The sequence below is a fragment of the Saccostrea echinata genome, unplaced genomic scaffold (assembly GCF_033153115.1).
Source record: "Saccostrea echinata isolate AGI-Se365-2 ecotype Australia unplaced genomic scaffold, CSIRO_AGI_Sech_v1 ptg000033l, whole genome shotgun sequence".
NCBI lineage: Eukaryota > Metazoa > Mollusca > Bivalvia > Ostreida > Ostreidae > Saccostrea > Saccostrea echinata.
In genome coordinates, this window is record NW_026889782.1 from 26494189 (window position 1) to 26520000 (window position 25812).

Sequence of the window (25812 nt, forward strand, 5' to 3'; positions counted from 1 at the left end):
TTACTAAAACAAATTTCTGTGAAATACATTCAAAATGCTGCTCCTTCTATAGTTCAGCTTTAATTTCAATGTAGCTTGGCATGCAAATAGACTACACCGAGACATATAATTGTTTTTCTCATTTTTTTTTTTTATTTTGATGAATGATGTTGCCGTGGTTACTAAAATCAAAATTTCTGTTAAAATCTTTTAGAAGGTTACTCTTCCTACAGTTTTTGTCTGATTGCAATAAATTTTGCCTTTAATAGAGATTAAACCTAGGATCATTACTCTCTTTATTGCTGTTGCAAAGTTTCAAGTCCAAGTACTACTTTTCTTTTCCTTTGTTATAAGTTCAAACCAGTAGAGCTACAGTCTCGTCAGAGACTTCTGGTTATTCTTGACCCCTGCTATAAAGAAACTCATCGCTGTGTTTAGTTCCTCATCATTCAATTTCAAAATATCTTCCTGCGATGTAATTTCAAATGAATTCTGACCCAAGATTTTTTTTCTGTTTTGCTGCCAAGTTTCAAACAATAATATAGCCAACCTCGCCTTTCCTTCCGTTTTCTTCGATAAACCTTTCTTCAGTAACTCATGTAATTCCTCCTGATTTCAGTGTTTAAGAAATCGTACAATATTTTCAGTATCCTGGCTAGCATTCACAATCTCCTCGTCAGAAATGTCCGAAAATGAAACCATCCTTGGATCGAAGTTAGCCTTATTTTGTGCTTTACTATTTTCTGTTTCCATGTCCCAAATGTCACTTAATACACCATCATTATTTTGCGCATCTTCATTTTGATTGTGTTAAAAAAACACTTTCTCAATCAGAGGAAGGCATGCTTATCTTGCAAAGGAAAGCTTTCAAGTGATTCAGAAATAGCACCTGCTCGTATATTAAAGGAATCCTACCTGTAAGTGTCCATTCTTTAGACAAAGGCCATTGTAATGTAACACAATAGCTATTCAAAAATTGCTGAGTACCCTTATCTTACCTGTGACTGTCTATTCTGTAAACAATGGACTTACTATTGCATCTATGTTACCTGGAACTATCCATTCTGAATACAATACTAGTTTTCTATATTTTGTTTATTTGATTCCATAAACAGCAAAAAAAATCATGTTGTAAGTAAGGGAGAAAGGCCTCAAACTGTCCATTCTGTGAGAGAAAAAACTAATCTCGGGCCTACTGCCCTCGATTAGTTCTTTCTCTCACAGAATGGACAGTGTGAGGCCTTTCTCCTCTACTTAAAACTCTCTGCTCGACACCCCCCCCCCCCAAAAAAATCTCTACATATGTTGAAACCCATGAGTAGTAAGGGGGACAGAGTGCAGTCACTTTGCAGTCAGGATGACGTCATGGGTTTTCCCCATAAAGGTCACGAGGTCAAGGGGGGAGTCTACAGTCAGGGGGTAGTCTACAGTCAAGGGGAGTCTACAGTCAAGGGAGTAGTCTACAGTCAGGGGATAGTCTACAGTCAAGGGGGACTCACAATCAAGGGGTAGTTCACAGTCAAGGGATGAGTCTACAGTCAGGGGTAGTTCACAGCCAGGATGACGTCATGGGTCAAAGGGTAGTCTACTGTCAATGACTTCAGAAACTTCTGAGGGAAGTACTTAGAGACGAGGGTGAGTCTACAGTCACGTTTTTAGATAAATACAACGATAATACTGATTTACGATGTTATTAAAATGGAAACCATGGAGAAGCAGTACAAATGGAAAATTGTAGCCTGGAGTGCTTTAAGAAATAGTGACAACAAAAAATGGACTTTACAAGAAAGTCAATGGTTTGACAAAAAAAAAGGCATTTATAAATGATTTTAAAGAAAAAATGAAAAACGGTTATGATGTTGCAGACAGCTGGGGATCCGAAGAATACCTAATGAAACGTCGAATTATGCCCAAAAAGTACTGGAATGTGAAATAACGATTTGATTTACAAGGAGAGATTTGTGCGTTCAATGTATTACTACATATGGATATTATTTTTTTATTGGGCGACCATACGAGTTGAGGGTATAAATAAGCTAGACAACACAACAATACAATCAATTTGACAAAAATGGCTGAACAAATGGTCATGATGGATCTTCTAACAAACAACTGTGGAAACGAGTGTAAAGCATGCTAAAAGAAAAGTTGAAAAAAAAAGATAGAAATAATTATACCTGGGATTTTTGCGGTCGGACTTATTATTTTTTTGTGCATCGTTGTCAGCGTCTTACACCAGAAGAAAAACGCTACTCAGATAGACTGTGTTTTACGCCCTACATTAAAAAGTGCGCTTAAAACGTGTTCATTTGTGGATCAGTACCCGCTTTCAAATGAGGTTTACGCCAGGATATGTGTCAACGAAACTGTTCAGATTGATATAAGACGGTTTCATTCCGGAAAACCGGGAGACGAAGGAATTACCTTGACCAGAACACAGTGGCAATACCTGAAAGCATCTGTAAATCATATGGATGAATCTATTTTGAAAACACAGAAACATTAGAATAATAAAGCAAGGGAGGGGGTATGAAGAATAAGAACAAGACTGTACACTTTTCAGAAAAGGTAACGGTTATCCTTATTCCCTATGAAGAACGAAAAGGGGAATGGATGACCATGGCTTTGGACAGAAATCGCTTTAAAAGAAGAAAAGAAAACGTATCAAACATAATAAGCGCTGTATTGGAGAAACATTTACAAATAATAAGAAATCATACTAAGCTAGAAGACAATCAAAGACAGCAACCTATTTTAACGTCAGAGTCTACGGTCAAGGAGGAGTCTACAGTCAAGGAGGAGTCTACACTCAAAGATGACTCTACAGTCAAGGAGGAGTCTACAGTCATGATCTAAATTGTATATAAACTTAATTCGATTGTGAAATTTTACCACTTCTCAGTGAGTTCTTGTCACTAGCAAGATGGAGCAAAAACACCAAGATCTCATCAAAGCAAACTACTCTACATTGGTGAAAAAGATGATGCCTGGTTCAGTAGCAGGACACTTATACGCTTTGCACGTCATTACAGATGAAATGAGACAGCAAATAGAAGCCGAGAAGACCAGTTATGACAAAAACAGAAAACTATTAAGCATTATTTTGCGTCGAGGTTCGACGGTTTTATGGGACTCCGAAAGGCATTAATCAAAGCTAACCAAGGTGACCTATCCAGACTCCTAATGAACACTGATGAAGATTCAAAAACTGAATACGAAAAAAAGCTAGCCATGGCAAGGTCGTTAGTGATCAATACAAAAGACAGGGGTACTTCTGAATCTAAAAAAGACAAACTTTTGCAAGAGCAAAGATGTAGAATACCTTTGGACGATGTAAACGACCTCTTTCTCACTGTCATGCCTTACAAGGGGATACTTTACATCAATATCCGACACCTTGCAGAGTCGACTCATTGCCACAAAGAAGGGTGTTACCTTTCCTTTGGACCGCTGGTTAAAGTTTGAATCTCTTTTGCCAGATATCCAAAGCTACATCGACAATGTTGGACAAGAAAATGACGAAGCACAGTGGCATGTTGGCGGAGGAGTGTTTGTTTCATTATCACCGAACAATCCTACAGTAGACATTAGACATTTTTGGAAACCAGAAGACGCTACAAAACCGGTCCCAACAAAGAAAGGAGTCACACTAAACAGGAACAAGTTGGCAAGACTTGGGTATGCTGTCGAAGAGATGCACGAGTATGTTCCGGAGTTAAAAGACGCAGAACTTTGCATGATGAGCGAGTCTCACCAGAATCAGCTAGGGATGCTTTACTGTCCGGTATGTACTCCTTTCGGATACGACCCACGAGAGACTCCTTCTTCCTCCATGGAATGTAACGCTGGGGATTCTCAAGATCTAATAAACCGGGAGAGTGATTTTGAATGAAAACTTTTAAATTTTTATATTACTTTTGGGGCCTGGTATATGTATGATCTGTTATGTGTGTAATTATTGTATTCTAACAAAAATAAAATGATACTCGACCAAACAAGTTTTGTGTTTTGCTATAAAACTCTACTCTGAGAACCATATAGATAGTTTGTTCCAGTATGTCAAACTATACGGATTACTACGGGAGCTTTATTACACTCCCGGTAAACCAGGTGCATTTGCTGGCCCCGAAAAATTGTACCAAGCTGTTAAATCAGAGGGTAAATATAAGATTGGAAGACAAAAAATTAAACAGTTTTTAAACAACGAAGATGCTTATAGCCTGTTTAAGGAAGAGATTGCAAGGGTACATGAAAAAAATCCGCTCTATGAATTTTTCTCATTTTTACATATAATTTGCCTTACCTTAATGGTATCATAATATGAAAATTTCAACTATGGTCATCAGGGTTATAAGGAAGATATGGTTGCCATGGTAACCACCGTTTTTCAATATTTTGATATTTATGTAGTGAATTTTTAATTATGCCATACAGGTATCAAAATTGAAACAAATTAAATAATTTTCACCAGATATTAAATAATATGCTTTATATTCATCGGAAATAAAAATTGTATCGGAAACTACTGATAGATGTACTAATGCCACAGTTGCTTTGGGGAGTAGTCATTGTAAATTATTATAAGTGACTTATGGTTAAAATATGAAGTGGGGTCATCACATTCTTTTTTAAGCTACATGCATTTCAATATCCCCCCTTCCTAAAATATTAAAAGATTTCATAAATTTTAATCTGATGGTTTGTTGCTGAACCTTTAATATGCATAATTTGTTACAAACTATAGAAAATATGTATAGATTAATAAATTTTTTTCCTGAAAATCTTGTAGTGGTTGCTCATTTTATACGTAGAGCAGAAAGATATAAGTATAATGTACACAAAAAACAACAATATGCATATTTTTTTATTTCCCCATCTCCAAAATATTCATTCCGTTATTATATCAACATAAGTACATGTATATACATTCTAAACCAGTGCACAGTGGTCTAAGGGCCAAATTATTCATGCTCTGAACACTCATCGAGTTCTCTGCACTGTGACTTGGAATCGGAAGGGGGGGGGGGGGGGTCACTTGAACACATTGAATGAATAAAGTATTTCAGAGAACTTGTACCTGCAATATATACCGTATATAAAAATCCTAACTATTATCTTATTTGACAAATTTTATGATTTGCTATTTAATATTTACATTTTGCAAATATTTTTCCTTCAGATTCATTGCAAGTTAGAAAACAATTCATTTTTTCATGAACTAGGTAAGCCTACATATCTCCATTGTGACGTCATAATGCCACACTTGAGGTCAAAACTATAGTGCAAACTGTTTTGTTTCAAAAATAAAGACCTCGATTGTCAGAATTAACCTCTCTTAGTTTCGTCTGTCATTCTTACTCGCGTATTTTTTGCTAGATTTGTGAAAACTTGCAAAAAGAAACTTTTCTTTTCTGTCATCAGAAGTGTGTTAAGTTTCAATTTTTTACCAAATACGACGAATAAAACATTTTACCACAACAATTATATGTTTACGCAATAATGTGCCGACGATTCAATGTTTACATGGTCGATGTAAGAGTTGAAAATGCTAGAGAAGATCTTACACAGGAAAACAATTTCCTCTGCGATATTTTTAAAAATACGTTCATGTCCAGCATGCGGCCTCAAACTGGTCTATACACGTATATATAAAAATCGCATTCATTTATCTGTCCATCCTTATAGGCCTATATTCATTATAATCACTGAGAAAATCACGCCGTCTGAAGCTTCTAAGAAATGAATATCGATTCATAGATGTAGATCCTATAGGAAAGAAACCGATCTCAAATAAAATTCTAATATTAATATTTTAAATAAAACTAGAGGACGTAAAGATCCAGATATGAATTACATTTATTCATGAAATAGATTTCAGTGTTCAGAACTACGACAAAAGGTAGACGTGTCGAAACGAAAAAAAAACCACAGGGATAAAAAAAAGTCTGCGTCGACGCTCACCAACACTCTGCAACATCACATCTTTATATTATTCTTTCTCTGCTTTAAAAATATTGCCACGAAGATATTTTGTCATGGGCGTAATCATAATCACGCTCCTTATTCAGCTGTTATTCCGGAAATGGTTGTACCGTAAATCTTCTTTTTTTAAACATCACATGAGTCGATCACGTGACGCCTTGCAATCGCTTCCTTAAGCCGATTCGAAAGACATTTCCTCGCTAAAATGTGATTGTTGACACGATTGACTCTATGTGGGATGGTGATTTGGCAGACGTCAGCAACATAGCGTCTCATAACGATGGATACAAATTTCTGCTAGTGTTAATAGACATATTCAGTCGATTTTTATTCATCATTCCTTTGAAAAATAAACAAAATCAAACGATCATTGAAGGTTTGAAATCTGTTTTCCAAAAAGGAAGAAAACCGCACACATTGAGAACAGATAAAGGTAGTGAATTTGAAAACCGTTGGGTAAAGGCTTTTCTAAAGAAAGAAGGCATTAGTGTTATATACACTCAAAACGAAACAAAAGCAAATTATGCGGGGAGGGTAATTCGCACCATGAAAAATCTGATGTATCGTTATTTCATGAATAAAAGAACGTACCGCTATGTGACTGTGTTACAAGACCTGGTAAACAGCTATAACAAAAGACCACACAGGTCCTTTAGGTAGTAATGCACAAGTTAATGTCAATAAAGATAATGCTGATGAAATCAGACTAGATGCATATCTATCGGATCAGAAAAAGGCCAAACTAGACAAGAATGTTAAGGTTCAGGAGGACGTTAAAACATCAAACAAAGTATTACGAAAAAGAATTAAACCTGTGTTTAAGTTCAAAATTGGAGACAATGTGAGAATATCACAACTCAAACATCCATTTCAAAGAGATTACCAGCAAAAATGGACAGGAGAATTTTTCAAAGTAAGTGCCAGATATAAAAGAGGAGGAATTCCTGTGTACAAAGTAAAGGATTTAGACGATGACCCAATCGAAGGTACCTTCTACGAATCGGAACTTCAGAAAGTCATAAAAACAGGAGATGTATTGTACAGAGTTGAAAAAGTGTTGAAAAGACGGGGTCGGGGGAACGTTAAAGAGGCCTTTGTAAAATAGGAAGGATGGCCGCGTAAATTTAACTCGTGGATTCCAGAAAGTTCTTTAGAAAACGCCCAATAAAAAGGAGCAAGTTTCACCAATCCTTTTTCATTCAAAATGAGCGTCCGAATGGTACTGACGTCTACCGACTGCTCTGAGTATTTTGATAACAAACCCAATTGTTTCCGAGTTCAATTAAATAAGCAAATTCCGTTCGAAGGATATTGGTCAGTTGCATTAACAGAATTCTCAACAGAGAGTTGGATCACATCCAAAAAGAAATCGGATTTGTTTGTGTGTTGTGATATCTGTGAGGAAACGATTGTTGGAGGGAAAGACGCCCCCTTTTTGAGACGTGTATGTCTTGGGCAAAACCCAGAAAACATTACGTTTGCTTTACCCTATTACATTCCGGGAAAATCTGCGAATTACAGCAGATCGGTATATATATAACGGACAGAGAGGGAAACTTGGTTTCATTTTTAGATGGACCGGTGACCGTAACACTTCATTTTAAAAAGTTTCCTTACGTTTTATGATGAACAGTCAGACGTACGTCAGTGACCCCAGACTCTGGGAAGCGTTTTACAAAAACATGGCAGAGAAAAAGTTTAATCCTTTTAAGTACAAGCCTAAGCAAATAGGAAGAGGAAGGAAACGACACAGATCTTACGTCATTCCTTTGAGGCCACACTCACAATTGGAATCTTCCGTAAACTCAACTCACGTGACTCCGGTAGCTGCAGTGGAGGAAAGGGCGAAAACTGAACACGCAAATGATATCAAAGAAGGTGTTCCATTCGTCAAGGTACACAGTGTGGGTATAAAAAGGCCCCGTTCTCGATCTTCTGTCATTCCCACGAAGAAGAGGAAGACGACAACACGAACAAATCAAAAGCAGAAGAAAACCAAGTCTCCTAAACTAGCTAAGCAACGAAAATCGAAGTCAATCAAAACAAAGTCGGTTACTAAGAAAAAGCGAATACCTGTCAAGAAAACAAAGTCAATTAAAGTGAAAAAATTTAAGATTGACGCCTACAAGAGTGTCTTTCAGGATTAAAAATGGCCTTTTTAAGCGGTGATAACAAAGACATAGCTCAGCCCATGGAACTGTCTCTATTTGCATCTCCTACCAATCAAGTAGCGGTAGAGAAAGTATATTTCACGGAAGCAAGACCAATATCCAGCATAGGTGTATCAGACACACCAATCGAAATTGTAGTTTCGGGTTCAGGTGCAGAATATATAGATTTGAAAAGAAGTAAATTGTACGTAAAAGCACGAATTTTAAAAGCCGACGGGACAGCTCTAGCTGAACAAGAAAAAACGGGTATCGTAAACCTACCTCTGCAAAGTATGTTTTCACAGATGGACGTCTACTTAAACAACAAACTTGTGTCCTTCAATACAAACAACTATCCATGGAAAGCTTATCTCAAGACAATTTTGTTCAGTGGGAAAGACGACTTGGATTATCAAAAGCAGTCAGAATTGTTCTATAAAGACGAAGGGACGATGAACGACGCCAACGCTTACAACGGAGGTAACGCTGGACTAGTGCTACGATACGGTTTTACTCAGCAAAGTAAAATTTTTGAGCTGGAAGGAAACCTGAAGGAAGATATCTTTGATATAGACAAGTACTTGATAAACGGAGTAGACATTTACATCAAACTATTTAGATCCAGCACCCCGTTTGTGATCATGTCTGCAGAATCCTCAGCAGCTTACAAACTAGAACTGCTGGATGTCGTGTACAAAGTTGCAAAGGTACGAGTAGATCCTGGTGTTCTGCTGAACCACAGTAAACAAATCGAATCGACGCCTGTAAAGTATACGATATCAAGGAACGAACTAAAAATGAATACCATACCCAAAGGATCGACAGAATTTTACTGGGACAATATTTTCCCCCAGGCTGTACCCGACCGTATTGTGGTAGCTCTGGTAGACCAGAAAGCTGTCAATGGTGATTATTCGGCCAACCCATTCAATCTCGAACACATGGGAGTAACAGATGTCGGTATATACGTCAACGGAGAAGGCGTACCTGGTAGACCACTAAAAACGGACTTCTCAGCAGGACAGTATGTGGCAGCTTACACTCGTTTGTTTGAAGCCTCGAAGAAATGGAACACAGATGCTGGAATCGATATCTCTCGAGAAAATTTCGGATCGGGATACTCCTTGTTTGTCTTTACCATCGATCCTTGCGGGTTTGGCGAAGAATATTTAAACCTCATTCGTCGAGGAAATACCAGACTGGAACTGAAATTCAAAGAAGCTACAACTAAAGCTGCCAACGTCCTTGTATTTGCTACGTTTTCCTCCCTGCTTGAGGTGGATAAATCACGTGACATTAATTACATTCAACCATGAACTCGACTCAGATGTTAAAGATTGTGAGAACGGACCCCTGCTTAAGACGTTACTTAAAAGGAGTGTTTGCCAGCAACACGTTACCTTGAACTGTGACCGAGTTTCCGAGTGCATTTATCGTGAATACACAGCCTTTACCGTTTCCCGGAGAACATTGGGTGGCGTTTATTGTGTTTGACTCGTTTCATGTAGAATTTTTCGACAGTCTTGGAAAATCACCAGCCGATTATAATACCGATATACAGAACTTTTTCGATAAAAATAAAATGCATTGTACTTTCAAAACGATCCCATTGCAACCATATTATTCCGATTGGTGTGGGCTTTATGTATTGGTATATTTAATTGCGAGATTGTGTTTCAAATATTCGTTGAATCGGGTGTATGATTTGTTTCCTAATATACATGTCAATGATACCTTTGAAAAACATTTTATGCATGACTATGTGAAATACTAATAAAGTGAGTTTCAACAGTACAATATTTTGTCAAGTATATAAATATGAGATTAAACGTGAAGTAATCTCAGTTTAAGAATGACCAAGGAAAAAGAAACACTGATCATGAACGACTGGTGGAAAACACATGCTTTACTTCCGTTTTCGGCACCTACGACTATTTTGAGCTGTGGATGCACACAGAGTGGTAAAACCCATTTTACCAAATCACTTCTACAAAATGCTAATGGAATGTTCTCTGTACCGGTGGACAAGATTATTTACGCCTACACTGAATACCAGCCCGTCTTTGACGATATGTCTCAGTCAATACCAAACTTCACATTACACCAAGGGTTGCCATCTAAAGAAGACATAGAGCAGTATACAGAGGGTGTCAATCACACCATCTTGGTCTTGGATGATCTGATGTTACAAATAGCCCAATCGCAAGATTGTGTTCACTTGTTTACGGTGACATCTCATCATAGAAACGTGACTACGGTGATGCTTTCGCAGAACCTTTATCCTCCCGGGAAATATGCGAGGACCATATCTTTAAATTGTCAGAACGTAATTTTGTTTAAAAATTATCGCAATTCTCGACAGGTAATCACGTTTGGTTCTCAGGTATTACCGGGACAGGGTTCTTTTTTCAAAGCCGCTTATGAATCAGCGACCAGAAGAAATTTTGGGTACTTGCATGTCTGCTTAGAGCCTACACAAATGAGGGAATACCAGTTAAGGTCTTGCGTACTCCCCGGAGAAGATATGATTATTTATCAACCTATATAAAGTTGTACTTAAACTTTTCGTCTCAGTGTATAATCATGAAGCAAACAGTGAAGAAGCATAGAGCTCTTTTAAATTTCCTTTTGTATGCTGACAGTGCCCAACAAAGACTAATTCTCAAAACCTTAACTAGCGAGCAATTCGACGTGATGAGTGAAATAGCTCTTAATATTTATACTGGTACATATCCTTTAACAAAAAAATGTATAAATGTGCTGAAACCATTCGAATCGGACATTCGGAAGCTGGGATCCAGAGAAGTGAGCAACAAGGAGAAACGTCGAATATTATTAAAACACATTGAATTGGTGCCCTTATAACTGAAACCCATTGTGTCGCGTTTTCCCTAAAATGGCAAAAAAATTTATACTTGTGCCTAAATTAAAGTATGACCGTCTTGTGGGCCAACACGCCGAACAACTGTCCTCTACAGACACTCAAAATACACCGGAGTCCCTAAAGGAAATCCAACCTATGGGTGATAAAGAAGATAAAGACAACATGTTACAAGCAGGAAGGGGTTTTGTCAGTCTATCGGCAGACCTCCCGGAATATCTGAGGGTAGACGCAAGAACAGGAACAAAAACATTCCTTGGCTGACGTATTGACATGTATTAAATAAAAATTAAAGCATTTTTTTTACATGACTTGTTAACGTAATTTAATAAAAATCATGTACAAATAAACATTTTAGCGTTGTTGTTATTTAAAATCCGAATGGCAATGTATCCAAATTGGGTAGAATTCTTCGTTTGGTATAAACCATTTTATAGTTTTTTGTTTCTACTCTGTTGAGCAGTTTTCTTTTTCTACTGTCCCTCGAAATTTTACAAGGATTGACGACCTCGATTTTTCTTTCGGGTGACGTACAGATGATCGATTTAATGGCCTCGAAATTGATTAATTTCGAGTTGGCCCAGTTCAATGTAAACCCTCGAACTTTACATTCTTCTTTGCCAGACGATGTGCGATAGGCATAGTTCTTTGGACCCCCCGAGACGAATTCAACAATGTAGCCGTCTTTGGGGCGGATCTCGTTTGTTAACTCTCCTAAGTAATTGCCGATAGGAAGGTAACTCAAATCGTCCGACCGTTTAGTCTTAAAGATGACACTGTCTGTATCGAAATACAATACGTTCTCGTTTAATTGGTCGAGAACACTGTACAATTTCAGTCGAGCCCACATAGTGGTAAACGATGCCAGGAAGATATTGGTTTTGTTATCGAATTGAGTAAATAAAGGATTGTTGCTCCATTCTAAATGAATAATGTCTTTTGAAACGATGTGGAAATTGTGGGGGGTTTTGGTCGGATCAGTGAGCATTTGAAAAAATTTATCGGCCTCCGTTTCGTGAATAAACATAGACTGTTGCATACCCAATCTCTGACCAAATTTACCCCAGAAGCTATTCAAACAGAGTTTTGCTAAGCATCGCAACCCGGGATTCAACATAATTTTATCGTATTCTAAATCTATGCCCTCTTTTTCTTTGCAATCCCCGATGTATTTCCGTTTCGCCTCTTCCGTTTTACAATCATCTAGAAATCCCGAAGCCTCCTGTTTAATTTTTAAGATAATGTTGACGTACTGAGTAAACAATCCCCCCTCACACGATTCGACATTGTACATAGACGACTCGGCAAAATGATAGACCTCGTAGATGTTCAAGATTTTGTACCCTTTAGACATTGCCATTCGAATTTCAGGAGTACACCACGTGCCCGTGATGGCCCTCTCCTCTAGGGAACACGTGCATTCGTTCTGATTTTCATTGTCCGCGCAGGTTCTACACAATGAAAACTTCAATTTTCCATTAGAACTGTAAGGAAGCACGGGGTGATAGAGTTTTCTAGGGGGTAAAATTTTAATTTTAGCAAGTCCAAAATACTGAGACATATCCTGAAAATTGTCCGTGACGATGGTAGGAAGTCCTACGGGATATCGACAATATTCGTTTGTCCACGGATAAAGACTGGTAAAGTCGTAATATTGAATGGTTTCGTCTTCCGCCGCCTTGTAGTGCAATTTTATGGCATTAGTTCGATCGCCGAAAAAACTATCACGTGGGTCGAGTCTGTCCTGTATATCCAATGTCGACACGAACTGCTGTAACGCCACATTCTTTTCCAGTTGATATTTAAATTGATGTTCCCAAATGAAGACAACTTTGTATCCTAGATCCTTGAGTTCTCGTTCTCTCTTTTTCGTCATTTCATATAATTCCTGGATCGTCTGATTGGTGGAAGGATGTCTTGAGATGATGACGATCTTCGGCGTAACAAGACGGACAACCGTGGAACACACAACCTATTCAGAAAAACGAGAAAACAATAAACGTATTTCTGGTTAACACTTGGTACGCCGCCGCCCCCCCCCCCTTCAATTGAGGGGGAGAGGGGGGTAAATGTTAAAGATATAAATGTATATGGTCTTACCATGAAATTCGTAAATGGTTCCTTTTCCGGTTGGAGTTGGGACAAATCCGTCACATCTGTAATTGGTGCCTGGAATCTGATATTCACCTCCGTTAAGAGCGTGTGAAATACTAACGGGGTTTCCCCGCTGACGACTTTTTTCCATTAACCACTCTAACCATTTAATCGAAACTTTACTGTAATTATCGCGTTTCGTATACCCTTGAGAAGGCACGACTGCTATGGGACTCTTGAAATATCGTTTGCCTATTTGCATGTTCTCGTCATTTTGAAGGTCGAATACAGGGACCCATTATTCCTCGAGGTTGACCACTTGCAGTCCTCTTAAATGTTCGATGTCGTACCATTTCGTTTCCCCGTCTTTGGTTATTTGCATTTTCTCCTTTCCCTTCAAAAATAAAGACTTAAAAATGCCCATGCAAACACTTGCGATGGTGACGTAATCGAAAGGGTCGACTCCATAGGTGGTTTGTTTTTTTTTTTTAAGTTTCCGTCAGCTTGTGCAACGTGTTCCTCGATGGTCGTCACGTTGATCATTAACTTTCTAAATTCAAGACAGCCCGTCGCAATATATCGACGTCCGACCGACAGTATTGCAACATTTCTTCTCGAAAATGAAACGTCTCGTCTTTTTTCGTTGCATTCCAGTCTTCTAATTCCTTTCGCTCTTCTGTCGACAGGAAATGGTATCCGTAGTATTGTAATTCTGGATACAGGCCCACGTAATTTTGATGAGCTTTAATATTGAATAAATGGGGAAAGTATCCTTTGGAGAGTTCTTGCAGACCAAACGCTTCTGGTATTTTAGCTAGTTTCATGGGAAGAAAATTGAGAGAATCCATAAAAGTTAAATTCAGTTTTGGGGCTATGTGCATTTTCATGATTTTGGAACCATTGTATATGATTTTGCTTGGTCGAATGGAGTGTCGGTCGATGAGAACTTCTAAAACGGGGTACAAGTCAAAACTTTTTGCATTATGTGCAATTAAAATCGAGTCTTTGCAGTGCTTACTAGTGACGTAAGCGCAAAATCTTTCGGCGGCGTTGTCCCCGGAAAACACTAGTTCCCTCTTCCCACAGGCCCCGGGACATGGCGGAGTAACGTATTTTCCTTTGTGTGTCCCAGAACAACTTCCACATCGTGTCCCGCAATTACTGCAAGTGGCACCCTCTACCAATTCCTCCTTTTCGCATTTATGACAAGCGGTCTGTAGTACTGCAAAGTTGACTTTGTGTTGTATTAGACCACACGACGGATCACGACAGTTCTGACATAGTCTACAGTTGACGCACTGGCGTGGCTCTTTAACGCAATGTCGACATCTGACGCGAGACGGACTGTATCCCGCCTCACAGTGGAACATGTCATCCTGGCGTGTCTCAAAATCGTAAAAGAAGAATTTCTTGTTTCGCTTTTCGATTTCAGATCCAAACGATTTCTGGTAACAATTATGTTTCGCGGTTTGATATTCTCGGCAGTTAGGGCACTGCCATTCTTCGCAAACGTGTAACTCGGGTGAGCGCTTCACACGTTCCACAACGACTCTACATTTTGTACACTGGTAAAACAGGTCGCATGCAGGGGGATAACTCTCTTTTTTGACTTCTCGTTTTTCTTTATGGCTTTTGAAACTCAATTGGGATCGACAAACTCGACCACAGGAACGACAGCCCATTTGGACATCCGTTTCTGGACAGTTGTTGCGTAAACACACTTCAGAAGAGGTGACACAAGAATGTTTCGATTTATCTTTATACGGTTTCAAACAGGTATGACAAAAGTACGACGCTTTGAAAAACCCTTGTATGCTGGCAATCCCGTGCCAGTGTTTTTCTTTTTCCGAGTCCACGTGATGCAGATAGAGACGTGGTTTTTCCTGGTCCTTTGTCACCCTGACGAACTTGTTTCCTACTCTAGAGGACACGACGTTGATAGAGACATTGAGTAAGGTTTCAAAGGGCTCGATGTCATTTAGACCTAAATATCTGTCGGTGGGCACCCCGGCTTTTTGACAAAGCCACATCGCCAACTCGGTTTGCTTTTTTTTTCTCAACGTTTTCAGGACATTGTCATAATAGGTCTTGGATACAGTGCGGTGTTTGAGAACATGATCAAACATCCCCTCATTGGAATCATTCCTCACCAATTGTGACCAGGTATGCGCGTCCACTTTTTTACACGTTTTAAGAAAACATAGACCAATGGAAATGGCCAGGCATAAATTGTTATCATTTTGTACGTGAAAAGTGATTTTTTCCTTTCTACGCTATTTTTGGGTCCAAAAAGAGAAGTGATGAGTAGTTTTCTCGGGTTACCTCCTCCTTTTGGCAAATCAATGGACCCTATGGTGACCAAAAGACTTTCGTCAACGGGTAAGCTTTCGTTCGAATCGAGTACCTTGACGATTTCTGACATTACAACATCTGCATTCAGAGTTTCCCAGGATTGTAGCGGCTCTACGATCGGATTGTTTAAACTCGGATGACTCAGTACCACCCGTCCCAGATCCGCATCGTGCCCCCTGGCCTGCGACAACAGGTCGTCAAACATGTGCAAATTGTTTTGTATATCTATTAATTTTTCACCCCGCCACTGTTCGTTAAAGTTAACTTTGAATGTTGTGTCGCGTACCCAATTTTTCTTAAAGGTTCTGGTATCCCTCTTTCAAATATAGTAAGGTTTTGTTGACGTGTCCTCAGAATCGGAACTCTCCCCACCACCCCCGAGCTGTCCACTCGTTGAAGGCTGATCGCCATCAGCGAGGGTAGGTCGACTTTTTTTAGCAGGGGATTCCATCTCAGAGAGAACCTCTTGCCATAAATCATCGATGTGCTTTTCCCATTGGAGTTCCCGTAACCGGTCCTCAATCTCCATGTTACCGGTAAGACGATTGGCTGCAGCAAACAACTGTATTGTTTCTGGGTCATGCAACGAATTAAGGATTTCTTTAAGAAGACTTTGGTCTGCCATGACTTAAAATGGAAACAATTTATATTTTCAATACACCAAATTTGATTGATACACCTACTGTTATGACACTTTTTTAATAGCTGAAAAGATTAATAGCTACTTATGTTTTTCTTATTAAAAAATTCTTTGATTAACAAAATCAATTGCCCGCACCTCTAACACACCAAAATGAAGACAAAACAAGACACTTTGATATGGAAAAGTTTTTTTTTTCTAAAAAATCTACAAATATAAAAACATGTAAACAGGTAAGAAAAGGTTATGTTTTACAAAGTTTCAAAAATGCAAGCATATACAAAAGATGGAAATAAAAAAAAATCATCTCCACTTCCTTCATCATCATCATTGATGATCTCAATGTTAGCACCATATTGAAAACTAGAGAAGCACCATGAGTACAATGGAAATCTGTAAGACAATAATAAAAAAATGTAAACAAGCGAGACTAGTTTTTAATTTTTGTATACATAAGTTTATGTATTACACACTATCATATTATTTATAGACTACAAAACCAAAAACAAAAGCTTCTTGCATAAACAATTCTACAGAATCTTGTGGAGAAAAAAAATTAAAAAATAAAATTAAAAAAAATACAAGAATAATGTCACTGACCGAAATTTGTCTCAAAATAAAACTGGTTGGCATAGTCGCATAATTTTATTTCAGGTAAACTCAATATACTTGTAAATATTACAATATCACAATGCATACACTACCAAAAAAACTAATATAAAAGATATGAACATCATTTTGCCAACAAGATAGTCAAAGGGAAGTAACTCCTAATGCAACGCAGAAAACATGAAAATGTAGCAGCATCATAAAAAAAATCTTTCTCAAAACAAAGACAGTTTACCATTAATGTAGAATGTTCTGCTAAACACAACTTGTAAATATTGACAAAAAAGATTTTTAAAAAACTTAGACCAATAATTTTGCTTCATATTGTATAGTCACTCTCCTTTGCGTATCCTAGAAATATTTAACAACTGGATATATACATACAATATTAAACACTTGTCGAAAACTACACTACGCTAGTTTTGGAGAAGTTAAGTCTTTTAGCACAGGAACGTCTAGTTCTGTGCCTTACTGGCTTCTCCTCCTCCTCCTCCTCCTCCTCCTCGTCTTCAATCTCTGGTGTGGAGGACGGTGCACTACTGATGGAAGATGCTGGTGGTGTGTGCATCACCATCAAAGGGACAAGGCTCAGTTGTCCTGGCGAGAATGTTGGGTTGGAAATAGGTGGTGTTTGTTGGTGGTGGTCATCATTATTCTCCTCGTCGTCTATATTACAGCATTTTTTAGTCAGCCATTTTTTAACAAGGATGATGAGTGTGGCAACTGATGCTGCTATTGCCCACATCAAAAATCCTACAATTATAAAAAAAAAAACAAATAAAAAAAAATAAATTTAGACATTTGAAAACTGTGTAAAAAAATATATATATATAACATACATTAACATATACTTTTTTTATTTTAATCAGTTAATTGTGCTGATCTTAAAAAATTAAACCTCTGAAAACTGCGTGGTAGTTAAACAACATAAAGTTCAAATGAATGTATAGTAGTTACCTAAGGCCATGTCTGTTAATGAGCCTTTTTCTCCATCACTAGAATTCATAGCTTTTAGGAACTTCTCTTTCAAATCCTCTATAGACGTTCCTATAATAAATAATCCATAAACCTTTTCAAAGAATGTTCAATCAATTTTAAGATTTATTTGTGCCCACCCATTTTTACATTTAACTCTCATTTTTAAAAACTTACCATGCTTTTTAGTTGTCATAAATGGGGTCTCGACCAAAACAGCAAAACGGGTGGTCTCTTTTGTTGTTGTTGTTTTTCCGTTTAATGCAGTTGTTTCTAAAAATAAAACAGTGATGATTTATTGACTGTTCTTTATTTTTTTTACCCTAAAACGTGTTTAATTATATATGTTCCTAGAAAAAATAATTTATTCCCCCATTGTAAATTTAACTATCATAATTATAAAAAAAAAAACTTACCGTGTTTTTCAGACAGTGTACTTGTGAATGGAGTTGTTGTTGTTGTTTTTTCGGTCCTTACAGTTGTTTCTATCAAATAATATATATTTTAGTACAATTTTATATTTCCAGTGTTGTAACTCATTATCCCACAACAAATTCTTTAAAAAAAAAAAGAAAGCTGATTGACTAGATCGCTTTATTTTACTACACATTCCATAGTAAATCTTACTGACTCAATAGACCAGTCCTTTCGACGTTAAAAGTCAGTTACTTAATGGCATTAAGATTTTCCTGCAGTGAATGAAAGTTTCATTTACTAGATCGCCCTCCCATGATAAATTCTATTGACTCGATTGGCCAATCCTTTTGACTTTATAAGTCACATGACTTAATCAAACGAAGAATTTCCCACAGTGATGTTCCAGTAAATAATACATATGCGTTCCCATTAAATTCGGTTTATAAAAAGATCGTCCCTATATTAATTATTACTTCTTTTTTTTTAACGGACCTTTTTGATTACATGGTTGAACTCCTTTATTAAAATTTCTAACATTTTATAGATACAAATTATTTTATAAAATTACACAATATATATACATAAATGTATAAAGTACACTTACCAGTACAAATCTTTTGAAATCGGTCACGCATAATTGGTCCGTTGTTGTTTTTCCAGTCAATCTTAATCATTTTAACGTTACAGTCAAATAAGGATATTTCCCGCAAGTCGGGTTGCCATCTCAACGTTACGCAAGATGAAAATCTGTACACTTATACAGTCCCTGAAACGTTCTACTTTCCCACTTGAACGGTGAGCGAACGCTGAACGAACGGTGAACGAACGCAGAGCGAACGGTGAGTGAACGATGTGTGAACGCTGAACGCAACTTGGTGAACGATGTGTGAACGGTGAGCGAACGCAGAACGCGAACGGAGCGCAAACGCGAACGCAAAGTGAACGGTGAACGAACGGTGAACGCAAGATGAACGATTTATTCGGAATGCATCTGGTCTTTTCCTTGCATTGAAACTATTCTATTGTATGTATGCCTGGTGCTAAAAAAAATAAAGAAATAATAAATAAACAAATCAATGAAAAGTGTCCTAAGAAAGACGATACATGCACAATAAGTAAAATTATTAATTTAAGTTTCTTACATTATTTTCTGCACATATGTACGATGTTTAAATTAAACTTTTTAATAAGACGATTTTTATCGCTGTAAAACATTGTAATTGTTACCGAACGCTGTAGTATTAAAGATAAAATCAATCTAGTTGTAAAATAAATATGTTTATTCTTATTTGATATGTAAAATCATTACAAATAATATGGATTTTAGAAGAGCAAACTACGGACTTACAGAATTAATTACAACGGTTGTAACAACCATACATATATTTCCGTGCCAAGACGATTCCGTGTAAAATAATGGAAAAAAAATTAAAATATTTTACAAAGGTATGTGGACGTATTGCATAAATACACCCGTATTTTAAAACTTTAATGCAATAATATATTTATGAGTCAGTTTTATTTTTTATGATGTATCTGTAGTCATTTCCCGGCCGTGATTATACTCGAATATGATACAAAGAGGCATTCATATTATTTGTTATATATTAAATTTTCACAACTTGATATTTAAGTAATGTGCTGTCATAGTTTTTATTAAACAGACAAATGAGAGAGAGAGAGATTCAGTTTTAGCCTCCCCCCCCCCCTTTCTCAAATGTTTGTACCTACATGTATATCAAATAAAAATTCTTTTTTTTTAAATATACCAGGCAATGAAAGAAACTATTGTTATCAACAAATCCATTTGTTTAACAGTCGTAATCGGTTTTTATTATCCTGCTTCAAGTTCACACGAAGTCCACGTGCTTGACCTGTCAATCAAAATCATTCGACACTGTGCAGGTGTGAAAGTCTCGTCACACCGAAGGCAAAGTGTTAAGTATTTCTAAGAAGTTTTAACATTTTTTCTTATCATTCTAGATCTAATTCCAACATTTCTAAAAAAAAAAAAATAATAATAATAAATGAATAAAATACATTGGGAATAACCACTTCGAATGATTAAGCCGCTTGAATTCGAAACCTACTACCTGCCAAAATATCACCGCCGGCACATGTATATTTTGAACTACTATTGTTTAATGACTTTGTTAAGATGCATGTTTGTTTTGAGACTGAAGTTTTTGTGCTACAAAACACATTAACTTCTATTTAAATGTTAATTAAAATATACCGAAAATGCAAACTAAGTAACCGATTTACGGGAAAGGGGGGTGGGGGGGTGGGGGTGGGGGCTCTTAATGATATCGAATGGCAAATATATAAATATCATTACTGGAGAATCACTTTGGTTATATTAACGATAATCATGTTATAAAGGCATTTATCTCTCTCTAATTAAAGACTTTATATATATAAAGTAGGAAAAAATTCTATAATGTATCACATTTTAATTTTTTTTTCAAACCACATTATCAATTTAATTCGCTCTTAAGATATTTAATCAACTGGATATCTGCAGTACTATTTATAATCCTCAGAATTAGTTCTAACATGTATTTCTGTATTACTTGAAAAAAAAATGTGTTAGAAATAAATATTTTAAATATAACAACAAAATGTCGCACTACTTGAAGCATCTGTATATTGCCCGTATTTAAATTTAATTTTTCAGCATTGTTCTACATAGTTACATACATGTACTTATAACAACATTTATTTTCCAGATAAATTTAGTAAATAACCTAACAGCTAAGTTAGAATAATAAAAATAAATATTGTAAATATTTTTTTCTTGAAACACGAAATGTTTATTATTAATTTTGTAATTCCTTACTTAAAAAAAGATAAGTCCATTCACTTCGGAGTTCCGAATGACAGTAAAGACTGAACGATAAGTGAACGCTGAACGCAAGGTGAACGCAAAGTGAACGAACGAAGAGCGAAGGGTGAACGCTTTGTAAACGGTGAACGCGAGCGCACGGTGAACGCTGAACGCAAAACTGTGAACGGTGAACGCACGCTGAACGAACGGTGAACGAACGGTGAGCGAACGGAAAAATGGGAAAGTAGAACGTTTCAGGGACTGTAAATCCCATAACGAAGGGAGCAAGGGGGACATTTCGCACCTTGGGTGCCATAACAATATAAAATGGTTAACAGCAGGATTACCGATCCTATCTTTCCGATCTCCATTTTCAGACTAGGACGGATGGCGCGAATTCTACACGGACTTTGATCATGTTACCTACACGGAGTTTCATCTGTCGTTTCATCTCTTGTTTAGATCGGTAACCCATATTTGGGTACCGGATACTTAAAGACACATTATTATTATTATAAAACCAAGACTTAAATGATGATGTTTAGTGTTGATATAGTATACGCGATACATTTCCTTTTAATTTCTGTAATCAAATAACTCACTCTTTTTAATTGTAATGTTCTCTTTTCTATAAATATTTAATATTTTTCCCTATAAAGCTTTTATATAAACGTAAAAACAATTTAAAAAATGATCTATTAAAACAAAGTGTTACCCTTTAATAGTTTTTTTTTTTTAGTTTTTAAAAAAGTTTGAATTTAGATTCATATTTAGATTATTATTCTCATTATCATTTCACAATATACAACTTTTCTAAATTATCATTTATGACATGCGTAAAAACGATTAAAAGAATAAACTGTTGAAACTAATATGTAAATATTATATAATTTCCTCTTTTTTAAAAAAAAGAAGTTTTACTACTCTTCCTTTTTTTTTGAAACTAATTGTTTTAACAGATGTAATGCGACAACACTGTAGAAGAAGTATTAACACTGCTCGGTGGGAGCGAAACAACAATTAAACCAGCTTGAATAGTTAATGATCATGCCACTATTTCAGATGAGTCGATTACCCATATTTGACTTTTTGTTTTTTCAATTTCACACCGAATTCATTTTACAGTATACATATCCTTGTCCACACTTATAAAAAAAATAGACATACTTCATTATGTCTTGTGTTAATATAGTAGATGTGATTCTTTTTACATCTTAAAACCATTTGATGTGTTAAACTTTAATGTAGTGCACATCTCTAAAGTTTTTTTTATAAAAAAAAAAAAATAATTCAACTATTAATAGGTATATGTTTCACTTAAAACGTTTGAAGTTTGTAAAAGAGGGGTATGTGTAAAACACGAAACGAGAAACAAGAAACGAGAAATGAGAAACAATAGCATAAAAAAAAAAACAATGACCTAAAAATGTCAACCAAGGGGCAGCTTTTGCCTTGATTTCATTTTGTTAGAAAACAAGTGCTAAGTGAAATTAAAACATATAACTAAGGACAGATTTATCAGTGATCCGGCACTGCTAACCCATAAAGACATGACAGATTTAATTAAATATCAACAGCTGAAAAGTACACAATTGGTAAGAGACAGATTCCTTCAAACTATTTTCTGCATTTTACATAATCAACAAAATGTTGAATAAAATGCTAAACAAAATGTTAAATAATATATTTATAAATACTTATTTATAAATAATATATTTATATTTTTGTTATATATGTAGTAAAGAAAACTTACATAAACATTGACAATAAATTTCACCAATAATACATGTATTACCAGAACTACTAAATCATTGTGGTAGTAAAAACCTAATGATCAGTAACAGTTGATTCTTTTTGACAGAGGTATAGTTAGAGTTCTGATGTAGAAATTTGGACCATTATATATAGTATCCTAACGGAAATACATCAAATTAGTTTATCAATGAAATTGTATCATTTGATGATAACATTATAAGCAAAAACTGAGTAAGCATTTCTTTCAGGTAATCGTATTGTATTAATTAAATCTGTCAACATTTTATTTTTGTGTGTGTGTGTGTGAGATAGTTGTGCGGGGTCGATGATAAACCTGACCTAAGTTAGATTTTTCCTTTCACTCTGTATCTGTTATTTAACAAAACGAAATCAAAAGCACAAGCTGCTCCCCTTTGTTGACATTTTAAGGTCATTAGGTGTTTTATGCTGAATCTGACATTCCATTGTTTCTCGTTTCGCGTTTCTCGTTTCGTGTTTTACACATACCCGTAAAAGAGTTTTGAACTCTCTATTATCTCTCTCGCTCACCAAAATCGAGGGCAGAAGTGGGGGGAATAACAAAGTAGACGACACGGCTCGGATAATACAAACAAATTTATAGCATCCTCTATTGCTACACTGTCGACTGATTTATGCTCAAAAATCAAATTAATTTACATTAATCTTTCGTAAACTTTGTTCAATGTTTAAATGTAAATATCAAAAGTCACTATTGTTTATATCAATGTCAGACTTGTGCTAGGAGCGCCCAAGAGAGAGAGGGGCCATTCTAAAGCTGAAACAACAATTAAATCAACACAATAGGTCACCTCAAATAGTTAATTTTTCCTTCTTTTGCACGTACAGGGCAAATTGAGGTTAACGTGTTCTCAAAAAAGAGGCTAGTATGGATGTTACAAAACGTTCAAATTAGAACACGTTTAAATAAAAGTATGGTTTCACGGTAGATCGCGTTATCAGAACCCGCATCCACTAGATAGCAATAATTAGTTCGGAATACCTTATTGATGGTACAGAGTGTATATGATTGCTTCGTTTAAAATAACGATTTTTATCGAATTAAACATATTTCATTGTACACTTCAAGTGAAGTATATGCAATCACGAGAATTATTAAAAGGCTGTAGTAGGTATTGCAATATTTGAGTACATATGTAAAAATAAAAATAAAAAAACTTTTAATTAAGCACTATTAACATGAAAAACCCACCGAAAATGGGCATATGATGTGGGATAACACAACATATATTGTACATGTATATACATATTGTATACCAGCAAGTACTTGCGTCACCTTAATTTCTTTACGTATCACCCTCATTCCCTTATATAAATGAAAAAGGTATTGTTAGGTCATTTTTACATGGTTAAAATGATCAAATTCAGGTACATTTAGATCAAAACACGTTATACCTTATCTCACCCCTTTAATTGATCGAAGTACGAAATGCAATTTTAATTTTGTTTTCTGATAATCAATTTTATTTAAAGTTGGGATATTACTGAACCAATTGGTAATAGACGCATTGTCCGTTAATAGAAGTACTGATATTAGGTCATGTCAGGATACGTTACACAATCTTCACGCAGGTGTGAAATGAAAATTTTTAGATCGGTATAGATATTGAATCAGTATCACGAGGTCAGGTCGTGTTAATCTACTTTTGCGCATCTAACCACGCAAGTATGTCATTTTTAAATTGGAATTTTGACATTGTCCAATCGGGAACATGGCCCTCAAGCTCTTACACCCCGATCTATAACGCGATAAACTTTATCACCCTCAGTTCCTGACTCTCGGGCTTACAACCCCCCAATTTCTTTCTGATCTAAAACGCGATGAACTTTATCAAAAAAAAAAAAAAATCTAAATACCCCCCCCCCCCCCTCAGTACCTGACTCTTGGGCTTTCACACCCTAATTGTTTCTGATCTAAAACGCGATTAATTATTTTTTTCAATTTTCTAAATTGTTTCATGCCACGTTCACATTTTTGGTAGAGTATAAATAGAGGGTTGTTTAAAACTGAATTACCATCATTGACAAAATACCGGACAAAATGGCAGAAGCACACCTTGAATTTCTGTAAGTAAAATATTATTTTGTTTTATAAAGTAGCTAAATTATTTTGAAGTGCAAAGTTAGAGAGCTTGCTTTTTAGGTTTATGACTTTTATGTTTTATTAAATTTCAAGGCAGTCAAATTTCAAGGGAGGGGGTTCTTAAATTTTTATAACCTTAAGTAATTATTTATTTAGAATATACATGTATACATTAAAGTCATATATGGCGTATTTTTTTTATAAGTTCAGATTAATGAAAATTAGAAAGAACTTTCTATTTGTTTTATTACTTTATAAAAAGACTTTCACGTAGATTTAAATCAATCTCGTTTCAAAGATATTAAAAATTTAAAACAATAACAAATTTATTTATACCGACTCCGCATTTAATTAACAGACACGGGTTGAAGTAAAGAATCCTTTAACTATGGAAACATAAAGTTTTTCAAGTTTTAAATCGATAAAAATTTTAATTTGAACGTAAAGAACAAATATCTTCTTTATCTACACTTAATCCCATATTTTTGTTAAATTTAGATACGTATTATAATACGTATTATACGTATTATAATCACGCATTAAAAGATTGAGAGGCAATATGAATACCATCTATCCTTCTGTATTCAATAATCCAGAAGTGAAAATAGAATTAGATAGATTACATGATCAGTACGTACTGGTCCCTGCTGACAAAGCAGGTAACAACATTGTCTTTGTTTGTAAGGCTCATTATATTAAATGTATTTTAGAGGAACTTGAATTTAACTCTACGAGTGGTAATCCAACTTATACTCATAGTTCCCTTTCTAAGGAAGAAATTCTTCAAAATCATATGTCAGTTTTGAATAGTTTTAATATTCCAAACAACCAAAATGAATTCGAATTACCATATTTATATTGGATTCCGAAACTTCATAAAAATCCTTACAAACAAAGATACATAGCGGGTGTTCAACCAAGCCTCTATCTTTACTCCTCACTAAGATATTAACAGTGGTGAAAGAGAAACTTCAAGAGTACTGTGCAACAATATATTCGAGAAGTGGTGTAAATCAGATGTGGATACTT

General features: G+C 35.9%; 3 protein-coding genes and 1 pseudogene across 3 annotated transcripts; 2 read left to right on the forward strand and 2 right to left on the reverse strand.

The window, feature by feature from the left end:
• The first annotated feature begins 2902 nt into the window (after positions 1-2902).
• Positions 2903-3871, forward strand: LOC133198799 (uncharacterized; annotated as a pseudogene).
• Positions 3872-8110: 4239 nt separating this feature from the next.
• Positions 8111-9427, forward strand: LOC133198338 (uncharacterized protein F54H12.2-like). The gene has a single exon (XM_061334442.1). The coding sequence runs from the start codon at positions 8111-8113 to the stop codon at positions 9425-9427; it is 1317 nt and encodes a 438-aa protein (XP_061190426.1).
• A 1935-nt stretch (positions 9428-11362) lies between these two features.
• Positions 11363-12868, reverse strand: LOC133198339 (uncharacterized). Its single transcript, XM_061334443.1, has one exon. The coding sequence runs from the start codon at positions 12866-12868 to the stop codon at positions 11363-11365; it is 1506 nt and encodes a 501-aa protein (XP_061190427.1).
• Positions 12869-17093: 4225 nt separating this feature from the next.
• On the reverse strand, positions 17094-18753 carry LOC133198340 (uncharacterized). Its single transcript, XM_061334445.1, has 5 exons — positions 18684-18753; positions 18079-18147; positions 17840-17935; positions 17645-17734; positions 17094-17440 (listed from the first exon to the last, which is right to left on the reverse strand). Exons 1-5 carry the CDS (start codon positions 18751-18753, stop codon positions 17094-17096), a joined length of 672 nt encoding a protein of 223 aa, XP_061190429.1.
• Positions 18754-25812: the final 7059 nt, after the last annotated feature.

Bases quoted from the DNA above. Each gene is read 5' to 3' on its own strand.
- LOC133198340 (XM_061334445.1), bottom strand. From the start codon at position 18,753: ATGATTAAGATTGACTGGAAAAACAACAACGGACCAATTATGCGTGAC. The intron at 18,148-18,683 runs GTAAGTGTACTT...ATTATTTGATAG, and splicing joins ATTTCAAAAGATTTGTACTG to AAACAACTGTAAGGACCGAA. The intron at 17,735-17,839 runs GTAAGTTTTTAA...TATTTATTATAG, and splicing joins TATGACAACTAAAAAGCATG to GAACGTCTATAGAGGATTTG.
- LOC133198338 (XM_061334442.1), top strand. From the start codon at position 8,111: ATGGCCTTTTTAAGCGGTGATAACAAAGACATAGCTCAGCCCATGGAA.
- LOC133198339 (XM_061334443.1), bottom strand. From the start codon at position 12,868: ATGACGAAAAAGAGAGAACGAGAACTCAAGGATCTAGGATACAAAGTT.